The 16908-nt window shown below is 45.0% G+C and overlaps 1 protein-coding gene across 1 annotated transcript in view; it reads left to right on the top strand.

The window, feature by feature from the left end:
* The window catches only part of GPALPP1 (GPALPP motifs containing 1), a 336780-nt gene that overhangs the window by 119562 nt on the left and 200310 nt on the right, over positions 1 to 16908 (top strand). The window contains exon 5 of the mRNA XM_069640253.1: positions 13833 to 13964. Within this exon, the coding sequence (XP_069496354.1) occupies positions 13833 to 13964 (132 nt within the window). The remainder of the gene's footprint in view (positions 1 to 13832; positions 13965 to 16908) is intronic.

Below are 16908 nucleotides of genomic sequence, written 5' to 3'. Positions count from 1 at the left end.
GCCGCCAGTGGAGTTTCTGCAGGATGACCTGACAGATATTTTGGACCAAGGTCCACCAACTTCCTCGGAGGTGGAGCCTTGAGAGAGTCCCTCGACGGACATGGCGTCGATGTCTTCTTAGAAGACCTCACAGGTTCCGCCGGTACTGCCATTTCATATGGCCTTGCAAAGAAGGGTGGCGGCGGCTTGGACTGCTCCGGAGAGTCTCCCGGCAGTGGGTAAGTCGTTGCCGAAAAAGTAACGCCCGACCCTGGCTACTTGTCCATGCACCCTACTCTGGAGAGTTTGGTGGTGCAGGCGGCTACGGCCCCGGCAAAGCAGGTGTCATACCCTACCATCCCTCCTGATAGGGACGACAAACGTTTTGACGGTTGAGCGAAGAAAATATTTTCTTCAGGGGGTGTGGCTTTGAAAGCAGCCAACTATGTGTGTGCCTTAGCCCGTTTCACTCACACTCTGTCGAATTGTGTTTCTTTGGCGGCTGAACATATTCCCAAAGGGGAGGAACGGGATGACTTTCTTGCCCTTGTACAGGATGGCAAGGATGCCATGTGTGAATCCGTTCAATCGGGTCTGGACATGGCAGACTATGTCAGCCGGTCCATGGCGGCGAGCACCGAAATGCGCATATTTGCGTGGTGGCGGAAGTCGGGGTTTGCTCCTGATGTACAAGCCCGGCTTCTCAACATGCCCTTTGATGGTGAACATCTTTTTGGCAGCAATGCTGACGAGAGCCTTGAGAGGTTGCAGACCTCCAATGCTGCAGCAAAGTCGTTGAGCGCTGCAGTTCGCCAACCTCCGCCTTCTCGTCCTAGGGGAAAGCAATGGAGGGGAGGTTCCTTTCGATACTGCTCTACCTTTGGTAGATCGAGGGGAGCTGCAATTCAAAGGGGCCAGCGTAGGAGTACCAGAGGTGGAAAACGGGGTACTCGAGGTGGCAAGGCCGCTCGCCAGTTGCCTCTTTGCCCTCAGACACTGCCGCAGCCGCTTCAGCTCAGTCATGAGGCCATGTCTCATGGTTTGCCGGTTGGGGGAAGGCTGGCACAGCATCTTGTAGAATAGCGTGCCATTACTTCAGATGTGTGGGTTCTGGAGATCATAGCCCACGGCTACTGTCTTCCTTTCTGGCAGAGGCCTCCCGATAATCCACCAGGGAATCTCTTTCTGGAGTCCGGATCCGCTCCTTCAATCACCTGCTGTCCTCCAGGCCCTTCAACTTCAGGACTGGTTGGTGTCTCTCGACCTAAAGGACGCTTACTTTCATGTGCCATCCCAAGCACAAGAAGTACCTGAGGTTCGCGGTTGGCGACTGGTTTCGGCTCCTGCCGTTCGGATTGACCTCCGCCCTGAGGGTCTTCACCAAGCTCATGGTGGTGGTGGCAGCATATCTCAGGAAAGAGGGGATTCACGTCTACCCCTACCTGGACGATTGGTTGATCAGGGCGCGCTCTCCCGAGCAAGTCTTGGATCATCTGTCCGTCACCTGCCACTCCCTTCACAGGCTGGGCTTCTCCCTCAACTTCAAGAAGTCCCACTTGACACCTACCCAGCGGCTCCAGTACATCGGAGCAGTGCTCGACACATCCCTGGGGCTGTGTTTTCCTCCCCAGGTGAGGGCTTCTCACATTCTGCAGATGGTGAACAAGTTTCAACATGCCCAGAGTCTCCCGGCGTTCGGATTCTTGATTTTCCTCGGCCTCATGGCATCATGCATTCTCCTGGTGCCAGAGGCTAAGCTGCGGATGAGATCTCTGCAGTGGGCTCGCAAGATGCAGTGGTCAGTCCTCCAGCAGGATGTCGGATCCCGTTCAGGTGCCGCCCTTGGTCGCCTAGGATCTTCTGTGGTAGGCCGTCGAAGGCAATCTGATGAAGGGGGCTCCATTTTGGCTACCCTGGGCGGAGGTGACGATCGTGACGGACGCATCCCTCACGGGATGGGGAGCTCATGCCAACGAGTTGACAGTCAACGGTCGTTGGTCTCCGTCGGAGTCCAGACTCCATATCAATCTGTTGGAGCTGTGGGCCGTCAGGTTAGCCCTGAAGGCTTTTCTTCCATCTGTGCGGGGGAAGATTGTCCTGATTTTGACAGACAATACCGTGGCCATGCACTACGTCAACAAAAAGGGGGGGGCAGGGTCTCTCCCTCTGTGCAGAGAGGCGATGCAGCTCTGGTTCTGGGCCATCCAGAAGGAAATTTCGATCTCGGCAGTTCATCTGGCCCAAGACGAAAACGAGGCGGCGGACGCTCTGAACAGGCAGAGCACGGTCTCTCACGAGTGGGAGCTGGCTCAGGAGATTCTCCTGGAGATCTTTGCCCTTTGGGGGACCCCACAAGTGGATCTCTTCTCCTCCAGTGTCAACCGGAAGTGTGAAAGATTTTGCTTGCAGGAATTTCCTCCAAGAGGAGCCTTAGGGGACGCGTTCGTAGTAGAGTGGTCCTTCCCACTGCTATACGCTTTTCCTCCAGTCCCTGTCATTACGCAAGTGGTGCTGAGGTTACGGAGGTTCGGTGCCCGAATGATCCTCATTGCTGCGGCATGGGCCAGGAGAACGTGGTACCCGGACCTGCTCGACATGTCGATCTGCCCTCCACGCCGTCTTCCCTACCGAGACGATCTGCTCTCATGGGAGGGGGGGGGTCAGGTTTGTCATCCCGAGGTCAAGTCCCTCAACCTTCATGCTTGACTTCTGAAAGGTTGAGGTATAAGGATTGTGACCTCCCTGAAGACGTGATGGAGGTGTTGCTTTCGGCCAGAAGGCCTGCAACAAAGTCCCTGTACCATTGCCATTGGAGAAGGAAAGTTCTGCAACTGGTGCAGGGTTAAGAATGTGGATCCTTTTTCATGTGCCATTCCTGTGGTTCTGTCTTTTTTGCTTTCGTTAGACCACAAGGGCCTGCAAGTGGGTACCATTAAAGGTTACCTGGCGGCTCTGTCAATATTTAAGCGCTCGTCTGAGGAATGTTCTTATTTTAAGATTCCTTTTGATTTCTCAGTTTCTGAAAGGGCTCACTAATGTGTGCCCACCGTCACCTTTCCAGGTGCCTGGTTGGGATTTGAACCTAGTTCTAAAATTCCTAATGGGAGCTCCATTTGAGCCTTTACATTCTTGTCCTTTGAGACTGTTGACCTTTAAAAATGTATTTTTAGTTGCGGTTACTTCCGCCCGCTGTGAGTGAGTTGCAGGCACTAGCCACTAAGCCACCTTTCACGGTGTTCCATAAGGACAGGGTTGTCCTTGGGGTTCGTCCCTCTTTTCTTCCGAAAGTGATGTCGGAATTTCATTTAAGCCAGAAGGTCATTCTTCCGGCGTTCTATCCTCCTCCGTATCCTGGTAAGGAAGAGGAGAGGCTCCATAGGTTGGATCCTAGGAGAGCTTTAAGTTTCTACATCTCACGCATGTCCCGGGTCAGAGTGGACGATCAGCTCTTTGTAGAATACGCTGGAAGGCGTTTGGGACAAGCTGTTACTAAACAGACTTTGTCTAGATGGATTATCTTGACAATTTCTGAATGTTACTGCCTGGCGGGTAAGGACTCTCCGGTAGGCTTAAGGGCCCATTCTACCAGAGGTGTGGCTGCCTCTACTGCTCTGCAGAGGGGTGTTCCCCTTCGTAACATTTGTGAAGCAGCCACATGGGCCTCTGTCCATACTTTTGTAAGGCACTACTCCCTGGATCCTATCCATGGGCAAGAGCTGGCCTTTGGCAAGGCAGTCCTCTATTCTGCAATTTAATTGGGCATTCTAAAATTCTAATTTCTTTTCCCACAGCCATTCGTTGGTACTGCGTTGGGAGTCTGTCATATATGTGGAATACGTCGGAGGAACCAATCCCCTCGAAGAACAAGTTACTTTCTTACCTGGTAACCTTCTTTCGATGGGATGTTACGACGACGTATTCCACATCGAAGCCTGCCCCTCTACAGAATTTCTTATGCGATTGCAGCTTACATTTCCGCAAGGCTTTCTGTAGTAGTTCTGGCAGAAGATTGGTGCCACACGTTCTGGGGAAAAAACTACAACTGATGCTACGGGCGTCGTGCGTCCTACTTATAACATCCAGGGACGTCGGCTCATAGGAGACCCTCGAGGACAGCGTATCGACGTCCTCGACACAGGACGCAGACGCCAAAAACTTTCCGAAGCAGCACATCTGTGGTGATTACCTGTCATAGATGTGGAATACGTCGTCGGAACATCCCATCGAAAGAACGTTACCAGGTAAGAAAGTAACTTGTTCGACTCTACTTTCACATGTTTCATCCATCCTCACGTTAATGCAATCCCTTCAGGTTTAGGGAGGCAAATTGTTATACTTTGGTCCATCTCTTGTTCCCATATCAGAATAGTGTCACCTTGTAAAAAACAAGTGCCAAAGCTTTGCTTTTGCAGGATTAGCCCTTTATTGTTCAATGTATAGAAATTAACTGTTCATTGAAGGGGTGGGAGTGTTCCACATTTTGTCTGGTGCAATCTGTGTACAGTCATGTTCAGCTATTGTGTTTTTAGCCCAAATCCCCTGCCCGCATAATCTTTTGTGGTATGCACCATGGTCAAGGTGCTTTCCTTCTAAACTAAATTCATGTCAGTTTCATGAGAGAGAGGCAGTTTCAGTTGCTTATGCCTCTCATGTACTTACTTTCATGCATTCATGTTAATACAGAACTTCTGTTTTTTGGGAATTCTAATTATAGCCCACTTTAGGGTCTCTAACCTTTTTTTACTTTTCCCTTAATTTATTTGTGGATCATTGACCTATTTGTGGTGGCCAGAAGGACTTTTACCAAAGAACCCCAGTCATTTGTGTCCTACAGTGACTGTATTACCCTATATTGAATTTAGGTAGGAGGCTTCTGGCATGAAGCAGGCAAGTGTTTTTACCACACTGGTAGCTCAATGTACCCTTTTGGTAGCCATTGGGGCACCAATAGATTTTTCAGTTCTGCTCTTTGCCATTTTGTTTTATGGGCTTCCTTTGTTCTGGGAAACCTCGAGGTAGGCTTAAAATGGCTCTTCTGCGCATATGGGGTCTTTATGAACCCGCTTATTGTTTGCTACTGGTTTAGACCATTCTAAATCCCAGGGCTGTCCATGACCCATCCTGGGGGGTCGTCTCGGTTGAGTGATGGATTCATGGGCCAATTAACGCATAGAAGCCACCTGCAGAGCTAAACCGGGCCTACCCTACGCTCAATCTATATCGCACAACATTCAGCAGGTAACCTGCATCACATCACATTTCTACAGACATATAACCTTTAGAACCACAGTGTTTGGTGGCCCTTTTCCAAGTGGACAGAGGAGAAACTAACTGCCCCTTACTACAGCCCCTCCTTTCCTTAGCCAACAATGCTGCACCACCTATCTAAAACAGGGGATAGAAAGAGATTGAGGAAACCGAGCAACCCAAGCTTGCACGATCAAACTTTAATGCAGAGCAAATCTATTTGAGAACTGATGCCGGGGTGAAAGTGCAAGCAAAAGGTATATTTTAAGATCAGAGGTCAAACAGATTTCCTCTCTTAAAGCTTCTATGGATGATTTACAACTATTGGCTGCTCCAGAATGACCTTCAACTTAATCCTAATAAAAACTGATTTGATTCTGTTTGGCCCTAGACGCAGACTTAAGTTTTGTGACCTGCTTCCTCTTCCACCTTCTTTGTTTGGTCTTCCTTTGACCTATGCAAAGAGAGGAAAAAATGTAGGTGTAATCTGGCGATTTGACTTGGGACCATGTTTACAAGTCAGAAGTTACTAAATCAGCTTAATACAAACTTTGGCTGTTTTGTCAGTTAGTCCCTTTCCTTCCTAAAGATGATCAGGCCATGATTGTTGGAGCACTCATCCACTACAAATTGGAATATGCTAATGCCCTTTATGCTGGTTTGCCTGAATACCACCTGGATTGGCTACAGGTGGCTCAGAGTGCTGCAAATCATTTAGCCTTCAGGTTGACTAAATTGAAGTCAATCATTCCCTTTAGACACTCTCTACACTGGCTTCTAGTTCATTCCAGGATCTCCTTCAAGGTTCTTTGTCTGGTATTCAACTGCCTTCATGGTCTAGCTCTAAAGTATTTGAATAGAAGATTATCTGCTATAAGCCAGCCAGGTCTGTCCATTCTGAATATCTACTTTTGATCATTCAGATCATTGAGAGGGGTCAGAAATGAAAATCGGACAAATTATGTATGTATGTATGTATTTATTTGTGTATTTCTAACACGCCAAAGCCAGCAGGCAACAGGGCACGTACAACAAGACAAGGACAGCAATAAGGAAGACCAACCTAAAAACAAAAAACTAAGCATCTGTCTGTGTCAGGATGTCAATAACTGAAAAGCCGTCCTTGTGTCCAAAACATCCTATGCTGACCTTCACACTACAAAAAAAACAAAGTGTGACAGGAAATGTCTTCAACCTGATGTGGGCAAACACGTGTTCGCAACTGAAAATTAGAGTAGATCCAACAAAAATGTTCTCCAATGTGAAAGACCTGGGACCCAGAGGGTGGTTCCCTTACCCTGGATTGTGAAATGGCATGGCAGTGCCTCTTTTAGTAATAGTTCCTTTGTGTCTCTCTTTGACTCACAATGTTCCTGTTGAGAAACAAGTTCTGTAACCGTCTTTCTTTAACACAAGTTTCTCCTTTGTCTAGCCAACGCTGTCCTTTAGTATTTCTTGTAGCTTTGCAACTCGCCTGGTATACTCCCCTGCCAGGAAAACTGCCTGGTGCACTCTCCTGCCAGGCTGTCTCTTGTGAATTCACTTGCCTGGTATAATGACCTGCCAGGACTTCTTGGGTTTCAATTGCTTGGTATCCTTCTCTTGCCTGGACTTATTATGTGTTTCACAGTTCCTCCTTATCACCAAAACTGCATGTACCGTTCTTGGCTCGGTATATCTGTCTGCGGTAATGTTTGTTCAGACTTTGCCCCACGCTTGCACCTCATGCATCCATATCTTATTGGGGCTTGAATCTGTAATTTGCCTTTTCTGCATTCAAACAGTCTTGTTGTAGTTTCTGTATTAGCAATCTCTTAACATTCAAATTGTCGTTGGTGCAGTCGCCAGAATGCCCCGGTATCCCAACTTGCTTTGAGCTGACTCACCGGTTCTCTCCAGCATCTCCTGTCCTGTTAACGCTTCTGCTGCGTGGCTCGCTTCCGCTCGGGATTGTGCAGACGTCCACCTGGCTTTCTTCGCTGCTCCGCGGTCACCCGCCTGCTTCCCTTCAGATCCTGGTATGGAGAACGCTGCCTCTTTGAGCTGCTGAGTGCCCAGGAACTCTTTTGCAGCTCCTGGCATCACCACGGTACGTCCTGCTCGCTCACTGCATTTCTCCTTCTGTCTCGACGGACTCCTCTGCTCCGCCATACCGGTACATGTCTCCCACGCTCCAAAGCCTCTGCATTGGAACCAACGCCTTTTCCTGCACTGCCACCCTCAGTAGTGCGGTTGCCATCTTTAAATGTCCTGCGCACAGGTGATTCTGTAGAACAACTAGTCTGCACATTGAGCTTGGAGCTCCTGTTACCTTGTACCAACTCCTTCATCCTCCTCATCTCAGTACTTCAGCGATTATGAGAGTTGGGGTCCATGGACATGTTGCATTTAAATAGTTTTTTACAGTGGCTTTACATTTGAGAACATTTTCACATAAAGGTATATCAGAAGCACAAACGGTTTTGTTGGTGCTTTGTGTGTCTAGGTCATAGATTGGGGTTTGACCTAAAGAATATTGGGTACAAGGGGGAACAAACAGCTGACAATGGGCCATTAGGTCTTGGCCAGTAGATGGTCTTCCTCGTGGGAAAGGGGGGGGGGTGGAGATCCCACGTTTCGTCCAATGAAGTCTTAACATCTCCCTGGTAGTTTTCTCCTCCCATGTGATCCTCCCTCATATAGCCGCCACCAGGGTCAGGATCAGGTAGCGGCTACCGTCCCCATTCCACATGGGAGGAGATCACCACAGAGGAATCTGTGATAACTCCATTAGATGCATCATAGCATACACATATTTTCTGTTCTGGGACAGTTGCTAAGGAATATTCTTCCCTTAGCCTTCCGCAAGATTGACCTGCTTTTACTCTTTTGCAAAGCCATAAAATCCTATCTGGTTTGCTAAAATGTGTTATTTGTCAGTGTTTAATCCTTTCTATCTTGCATGAGTTTAACTTTCCTTCGTGCCCAGTTAAATTTCAATCTTCTCGGTTTTAGGCATTTAAAAATATCAATATGTTCAGTTCTTCAGCAGCTAACACATATTTCTGATGATCTGGTAATAATGTTCCCCTGAAGTATACTGCCTTGTTAACTGTTGCCAATCGGTGGCCTCCGGCTATGGTTGGTGTTGGCCTAGGGATCTTGTATGACCGTTACTACTGTATCTTCTGTTGTCTGGTTCCCTTCCCTTCGTACCCCATGGACATTTATATGTTGTGTGCCTACCACCATCAGGTAGCGGGCCCCCAAAATAAAATGTTAGTGGGTTGTGTCTTGTAGAATAGCTTACTTTTTTTGTGCAGACATTAAGTATTTTAGCTTTGTGTTTAATAATATCTGCTACCCATTTTCTCCCCCATCCCTTGTCACTGTATGTTGTGTGCTGACCCTAGATAGTGGGACCCCATTTGAATACAGGGGCAAATAGAGTCCTCAATGACATTGACTGTGTTTACAATATGCCATGTATATTTATAGTGCCTTGTGTTCAAAAACATATTTAATTAAAAGAAGTCTATATATGTGGAACATAATAAATGTAAACCTATTTAAGTATACCTGTGTGATGCATTTTCTATGGATAAGTGTGGACTAATAATAATTTTGTGTCGGCCTACATCCCCCTTCTGGAGTTAAGCTTCATCTCTCTGCCTCACTACCGCATTTAAGAGATTTGACTTTATTTTGGGCTGGATGCTCTTCTCCATCTCAAGGTTAATGGTTGTACATCCCTCGCCAGAAGCCTCTCTGCCAAAACTCCCTTAACAATGCGTTATTAATTTTTTTAGCATTGAAGTTATCTGTTGCATCGTAGAGAGCAGCAGCATACTTTCATAAAAATGTAACCCCAAGAATAAGCTTGCCAGTGGACAGATGTTGCAAGGCATTTTACAATTCCTTAGTCCCTCTTGAAGTTTTGTTTTGGATTCGAGCAGTACCACGTTTGCCATCATGCATCATAAAGAGACTAAACTTCTCTAGTTCAGAGTTTATGCACGTGCTTCCTGCAAGTTGCATCTATATTTGATGCATTGTGACCGTATCTTGCATGCAACAGGTTATGCACCTATGTTTTTCTATGCTCTGTTTATTTTATAAGGTATATAAATCTTCCCACACATTGTAAATGGTGGATAATCGATCCAGGAGTAGGAAAGGTTACTCACCTGTGTAGTGTTCTCTGGATTCTGGACTCTAGCTTACACTATCCACACTTACCAAGCGCCACTTCCCAAAGCTTCAAATTGAGACTTACTCAAAGCTTTTTTTCAATCCTTTAGGAATCAGAGGGTTGGGGCTTGCAGAGGCTACTTTGATGAATCTGATGGTGTCATCACTCCTTTCCCAAAGGTTACCTCTCCCCATGTGGCCAGGGGACAGCAGCCGCTACCTGATAGTGATCCTGGGGGCGGTTCTATGAGGGAAGATTACATGAGGGAGCGAGACGACCTCCAGGGGAGTAGCAGGGCACCATCGGAGAAGAAATGGTAATCCCCTTCCTCTATTGAAGATACCCCATCCATACCCATTACCCTAATGGCATGTTGTTACACCTCATTCCCCTAGAAAAGAAACGGAAGATCTTCTAACAAGATCTCACCCTTCACAACTCATGACAATAGCTCTTCAGACTATGCTTACAAGTTATTCAGAACTAACTTGTACTTAAAGACTTTCGAGAATGCTCACCCAGACTTTCCCTGTAAAACATCATGAATGGACTTGAATTCCCATAACTGCAAGAATACTGGGATGAGGAAGATGAGATGAGTGATGCAAAGTGGAAAAGACCAAGAACGCAAGTTGCGCTCTAGTTGTTGGGAGCGCGTACCAATAGCCGGGAGATTTAAACCGCAGAAATCTGCTGGAGAGAGAAAGTTGCTTCTCAAGGTGAGGACTGGGAAACCTTTACATGGTTGATTTGCTGGAATGTCGAGCGTAATCAAAGGGAATCTTTGCTAAGATCGGAAAAAACATTGGATACCATATGCCAATGGTGTGGTGCTCCTGGACCATGTAGTTGTAGGATTGAACTGCTCAGCACAGGCCTTCTATGAATTCGCTCAGGCAACCAACCTTATACTGAACCAGGAAAAAACGGAATATATGTGAATTGTTGGTGTTGTGTGAATTTGCTGTATCAATGGGGTGCACATTGAATGGGTCACAGAATGAAGATATCTGGGTGTGACCCTTGATAATGACTAAAAATATGCTGTAATGAAAAGAGAAAAAAATAAGAGCCGATACACTAACAATGCGCATAAACACAATTTCCGACACCACTGCTGGCTATAGCTTAACTGGGATTCTCACAGTATACAGACAGTGTACGCTCCTAGCGGTGGCATATGGGTTGGAGGCACTATGCCGCTTTAAAACCAATTGGTTTAGCAGGACGGAAGGAGGCATGTGGAGATGAATTCTGGGGCTACCAAATTGTGAACCCATCCAGGAAATTTGCCTGGAAATGGGTATCACATCCCTCACTGGCCTGATGCAAATAATAAGAGGCACTGTATACATAAAAGCAAAAACTGAGCCTCTCTGCCCTATGTTAGCCTGTACGGGTAACATGCTGAATAGTCTGAAACCGAAGAGCCCTGAAAGAACTTTGGTCAACAGGTAGAAAACCTGTTTGAGACTGTTGAGTGGAGCCCAGACTGGGGAAAGGACAACCCTAGGCTGATAAAAGGAATTTAAGGCCAGAGTGTGGGATCATGCTCACCTAGCCACACACAAAACTTGAGAGAATTTGTCTCAATACAAACCACCTATTTGACACCACAACGATACTTAACTAAGTGTCCTTCCCCCTGTAATGAGAAGATTCCTATTATTTCTATGCTTGAATCATTTGCCTGTCATGGAGATCCTGGGCCCCAGAATGGGAAAGCCGCGAAATAAGGCATGTGGGCTGTGCCATCAGAAGCATATTCTGGAATCTGCTCGGCATGTATTGACAACTTGTAGATGTATGGGTGACCTAGATATAAAGTACTTGGGGCCACGTATATAGGCTAATAGACATTGGGAGTGATGACTTCTAGAGGCACTAACTGCTGGCCTCCGACTCTAAACGCAATAGGTAACTTGATGTTAAGGACACAAATAAAGATGCTACTGGATAGGGCATGACTACATTCAAAGAGGAGGCTTACAATCACACAGGGAATGGGGTTATGGATATTAACAAACTATTGTATGAATCGATTACTATTATAATGCTGCTATGGAAACATTTTAATCATGTAATAGACATTTTAATTTTGTATATTGAAATGCTTATTTAGATGCTTAAATCATTTTCTATAAATGTGAAAAGTTTTAATAACTAAATAACAATACTTTTAATTTATTTTTTTAAATAAATACATTGGGAATAATTGATGTTGGTGACCAATAGAAACATCTTTACTAGTTGCAGTGAGAATACATGAATGGACAAAGTGTGATTCCCCTGAATGTGACATTTCTGGCAGTCCATGTTAAGTGAGTCCCCTAGAATGATAGAATTGTAGGTACCACTAGCCGACAATTTGAGTCCCAGGTATGAGTAACTACTGACGTATTTGTTTTCCCACTTCAAAGCCCAGATTTACTTGATGCAATTTACCACCCACTATGACCATAATTTCTGTCTTGTTCATATTCATAGCGAGGTCATTTTTAGCTACATATTTCCATCAGGGCCCTAAATTTTGCTTTAGTACCATTTATGCTCCGATCCATTAGGAGCAAATCGTGGGCGTAAAGGGCACAAGCAACTGGATTGGTACCAATCTCTACGGAGGAGCCCATCTCGGACAGTACAGATTTAGGAAGGTCCGACAGATACAGGTTAAACAGGAGGGCAATACGCATCCCTGCTTGACCTCCATGTTACTTTTCACCTCATCTGATAAAGTTCCTCCATCGTCCAACCTCACCTGCACACTTATATTGGAATGAAAATTAATAATAATATCCAGCAGCCAATTTGGACAGCCCAGCTTTAGCAGTTTTTCCCACAACTTCACACGATTCAGCATCAAAAGCTGCTGAAAGGTCAACAAATTGAGGTACAACACTGGATTATCCCTCCTAGTGGCTTCCTGGATCAAGAAGTCGAGCAACCTGATGTTATGGGTTGTACTTGACCCAGGTCTGACCCATGTCTGGGTAATATGCAGTATGTTCGATTTCCCCCCCCCCCCCCCCTCTGCATTTCAGTTAAAACCAATGATGCAAAGAGCTTCCCAACCACGTCCAGAAGAGAGAGCAGCTCCCTATCCCCTTCCTTGTATACTGGGAGCTTAATCGCACTTTGCCATGCTGCCGGAATAGCCCGCTCTCTGCAGACCCTGTCAAATAGGATCTGCAATTTCCCTTGAGTACTGCATTTGACAGGCCATTTGGCCCTGCTGCACGCAAGCCCATTAGGTTTATAATAGCCATACATATATATTTCCTCAACTGGAGCACTGGGAGGCCAATGATTCAGAGCTGTATGTTCGAAGACCCCACAGACAAGTTGTGCTTTATAGATATAATACACTCAGACCATTTCACTGCCAGAACAGGATTTACCAAGTCCCGGCCACCCTCACACATGGCCTTGGCCAGCTGTTGGCAGATTTCTCTGGAGCTTTTGCTGCACAGTACTTTTAACATTTGCTGCCACTGGTGGTTCTTTTGTTACTCTTCGTCTTAGTAGGCATCTTTTATACGCGTTTTTATGCTTTCTTATGAGGGCCTCCATACTGCTTAGGGGGCCCCAAGTCTTATAGACTTTTCTAATGTTACTCTGCAGTTTACCTTTTCTCCTCTTGTACTGTGTGTCAAACACGTTCGTATTCTTATATGGGTGAACCACCAAATGTCTTTCACCCAGCGACAGTCTTAAAGGCAAGCGCACTCAAATGGTCACCCATTTCAGACACACTGTGCGAGGAAAGATAGGATAACTCATGCCTATAGAAATACTCTGTGGCCATCCAAGCCTTACTGATCTTTCTTTGGGTCCAACCTATCTGGTTTCCTGATCTATTTACAGTTACCCCACCACCTTCTGTTTGTCTATGTCTAACACCCAGATTGCATTTATCCTGGCAATCTCCCGCTGTTCTATCATTTAGCATAGTCCGTTCCCATTCCTTTAAGAATGATAGCCATTTTGTGTCAACCCTCCTCTTTATCACACTGACTGTGTATGAAGACTTATATGACCCACATCTGTCAGAGTCCCTGCACTTAGATTTCCTCCTATTAGTACAAATTCATGTCCCTTTATGGCAAACCACTCGGCGCAAACCGAATCAATGGTCTCCTCCTATCCTGTTGTGTTGCCTGTTATGGTGTGTTGGCAGAGTGCAGCTATCCTATAATGTCTTAGTTGCATACTTTGTATATGCAAGTATGTACAAGCCCTCTCAAAATATGGTTGATTCGCTTGATGTATGTTTTTTAAATTATTTAAATATCATTGTGTGATTATTTATTTTCTAAAATCATGTTTGCTCTAGAACTCAAACTAAAAGCATGTGTTTCAGGTGTGGATTTGCAAAGCTGGTAGGTTTCTAATCATTCATTTAAAAATAACCTGCTGTTTTGGTTCACTTCTTCAGACAGCCGATAGCAGCAGTGAGGAAGAAGGAGGCATCGGTCCAACTCCTGCAAAGAGCCCTGGGAATAATACTGTGGTTGAAGATTTTGTACGCAGAGAGCAGAAGATGAAAGAAAAACTTTCCGGTGGTGATGTATGTTGTTTATTTCTGTTTTTATGCTGTGCTTTTAGGCATTGCATGGTTCTAAAAAGATAGCATTTTCAATTGTTTTAATTCAGCCAATTCACCACCGGAGGTAATTGAGGGACGTTTGCCTACCTGCCCCCAAGTTATGGCGCAAGAGCCTCTGGTTTGTTTCTTTTCTGAAGAAAGTTCCAACGGCAACCCCAGACACTTGCTCAATATGCTTAAGTTGACACTGCATCTCGGCTCCATCTGACTGATGATGCCCAGAAAAGGCACATACTCATGCCTGTGGTTGCTTTTGCCTGACTTTTCTGAATATAAAACTATTGGCCTTCATGAGAAGCAGTTCCTATATCTTAATGAACTTGAAGTATTTGTTGTTTTTACATGACATAAACATGTGTCTGAATTAATCAAAGGTGCCTATTTAGAAAGTAAGGTAGCCTTTCCATGTCTCGGGGGAAAGTATCCTAAACGTGGAGATAGATGGACATGAGGAATAACTTCAAACTACTTATGGTCTCTCGTCTAGCAGATTTCTACAATATCACCAATTGTATTTATGGTAAGTTGTTTGATTTTGTTGAACATGCAAACACCCAGAGGTCTCTCAGCACCAGCTCAATGCTGCATTATTCTATCTCTGATACAAAATAATGCTAAAAACATTCATACCAGCTTCAATTGGCAGAATTCATATGAGCCACCTGGAATCTAGGGTCTACAGAGCTGGTCACGAAACTATGTTCTGCCAACCCAATGGGTGCATAAAAAATGGGTGGGTATGTGAATTGCTGCTCTTAACTATCACTGCTGGTGAAACATTGCATCCTTGTTTATGAAGACAATCTACTTTGTATTACACAAAGCTCTACGGAATAAATTGCACTGATCTGTTGCTTTCCCCTCTCCGAAGTGTTGGAATTGTGGTCACTCAATAGGTTCCCCCGCACACATACATTTTGAGTGCAAGATAGTATCTGCGTTTTGGGGAGAAGTATGGTCCACAGTTCATGATCGACTTGCTTTACATAGAGACGTAAACTTATGAGAGAGTCCTATTTCAGTTGGCCACTATGTCTCTACAAATTTCTCCCAAGTATGGTAAAATACTGATTTGCTTATGTTCATTGCTGCAACCTGGGAATATGCATTGGCACCCTCTATTAGCGCACAGGGAACCTGATTAATTTATTGAGAAGAGGATCTGGCCTTATGAAGTGGTTGAAGAAGTATATGCATCATTCTACCGAGCCATGAATGTGGAAACAATTTATGAATACCTTGAAAAACATCCTTTCAAACTGTTGTAAGGGATCAAGAGTAAGACTTGGACACAGTAACAAGTTTCAGTATGAAATAGGACCTTTATTGTCAAAATAAAAAATGGAGTTGGGGAAATCTTACCTGTCCCTATGTCTGAGGGGTTTCCCTGCCTCAACAAAACTAATGAACGTCTGTGTCAGGATGTTAAACTAAAGAGCGCCCTCAGTCATGTGTCCAAAAACCCTAAACTGACACGCTAAACCTAAAACAATGTGTACAGTGGGATTTCTGTAAGCTATGCACTTGTAGCTTTCTTTCGGAGTTCCAAACATAAAGTTCTAAGGTGCCAAAAACAAAAAAGGAATTCAAGTTCTATGAGAGGAAGGGCTCCTCCCTTCCCCTATATTTCTTAAGTTCTTTCTCTGTCTGTCTGGTACTCCCAGAAAAAGGTCAGATAATGTTCCACGGTTTCAAAAGGGCTCGCCCCTTGTGTCTTTCTTTATACAATATTTCACTTCACAGTTTCAAGGGGGACAACTTCTCCCTTGAGTTTCTCCACTCATTATACTTCCACAGTTTTAAAGTTAAGTTGTGGGAAAAACTGCTAAAGCTGGGCTGTCTTTCACCATCCAATATATTAATACAGTATAAGGTTGTTCTAGGGGGATAAGCATTCCATTGTCTCTTTTAAACACACAGTTCTCTTAAATCTTCTGTTTATCTCACTTCCTATCTCAAATAACCTTAAAGGGGCATGGTTCTCTTTTCCTTTGACTGTTCCTCTTTTTTACCCCTGTGTACTCTTCTGCCAGGGTATTGAGACTTTATTTCTGATCCTTAAAAGGGTATGGGGCTTTCCTTTTTGTATTCTTTCTCACTGTTTTAGGTTTACTTATCATCTTACTCCTGGTTTACTCTCCTGCCAGGATATCTCAATTCTGTTTCTTAGGCGTAAACAGTGCCTGGTTTACTCGCCTACCAGGGCTTTATCGCCTTTCATGGGTGTGAGTCCCAGAGTCAGTTTGCCTGGTTCACTATCCTGCCAGGGCTTTTCCGTTCTCTACTCGCTCTTTCTTCCATCCAAGAAATAATGCTTTTCCAGCATTGGGTAACCAACTCTTTCTCAGCAAAGTTCTTATTGGTAACAACTCCTCTTCAAATTTTGGATCACCGACCCTTTCTTAACACTGGTCGTATTTGTATCAATATCCTTTTCCAAGGATTGGATCACTGACCCTATCTTAATACTGTTTGTATTCGTATCAACCTCTCTCTCCAAGTATTGTGTCACAGATCCTTTCTTAATACTATTTGTATGTGTATCAATCTCTCTTTCCAAGTATTTGATCTCCGGCCCTTTCTTTACACTGGTCTTATTTGTATCATTATAATGGATTGTGTCCTCCCACGTATTACTCTTCTTTGATATCCTCCGATATCCTGCTTGCAGCTCAGAAACTTTTTTCAGCAGAGGGTGCTGTGCGACGTTGTCGACCACGTGTCCCTCGAGAGTCTCTGTCCTCCTCGAGTATGGTGTCGACTTTGGTAAATATGGCACGCACCGCGCCAGTTGCATCACTTCTGTTTTTCCGCACAACTGCTCGAAGCAGTTCCTCGACTCGGCATGTTAATTACTGTATATTACGAGTTTGTTACAAAAATGTCTACTCATAACCCGAAAACA

The sequence above is a fragment of the Ambystoma mexicanum genome, chromosome 7q, assembly GCF_040938575.1.
Source record: "Ambystoma mexicanum isolate Mex_15411 chromosome 7q, UKY_AmexF1_1, whole genome shotgun sequence".
NCBI lineage: Eukaryota > Metazoa > Chordata > Amphibia > Caudata > Ambystomatidae > Ambystoma > Ambystoma mexicanum.
Note: the sequence above shows the minus strand (reverse complement) of the source record. Positions and strands in the feature narration are given on the sequence as shown.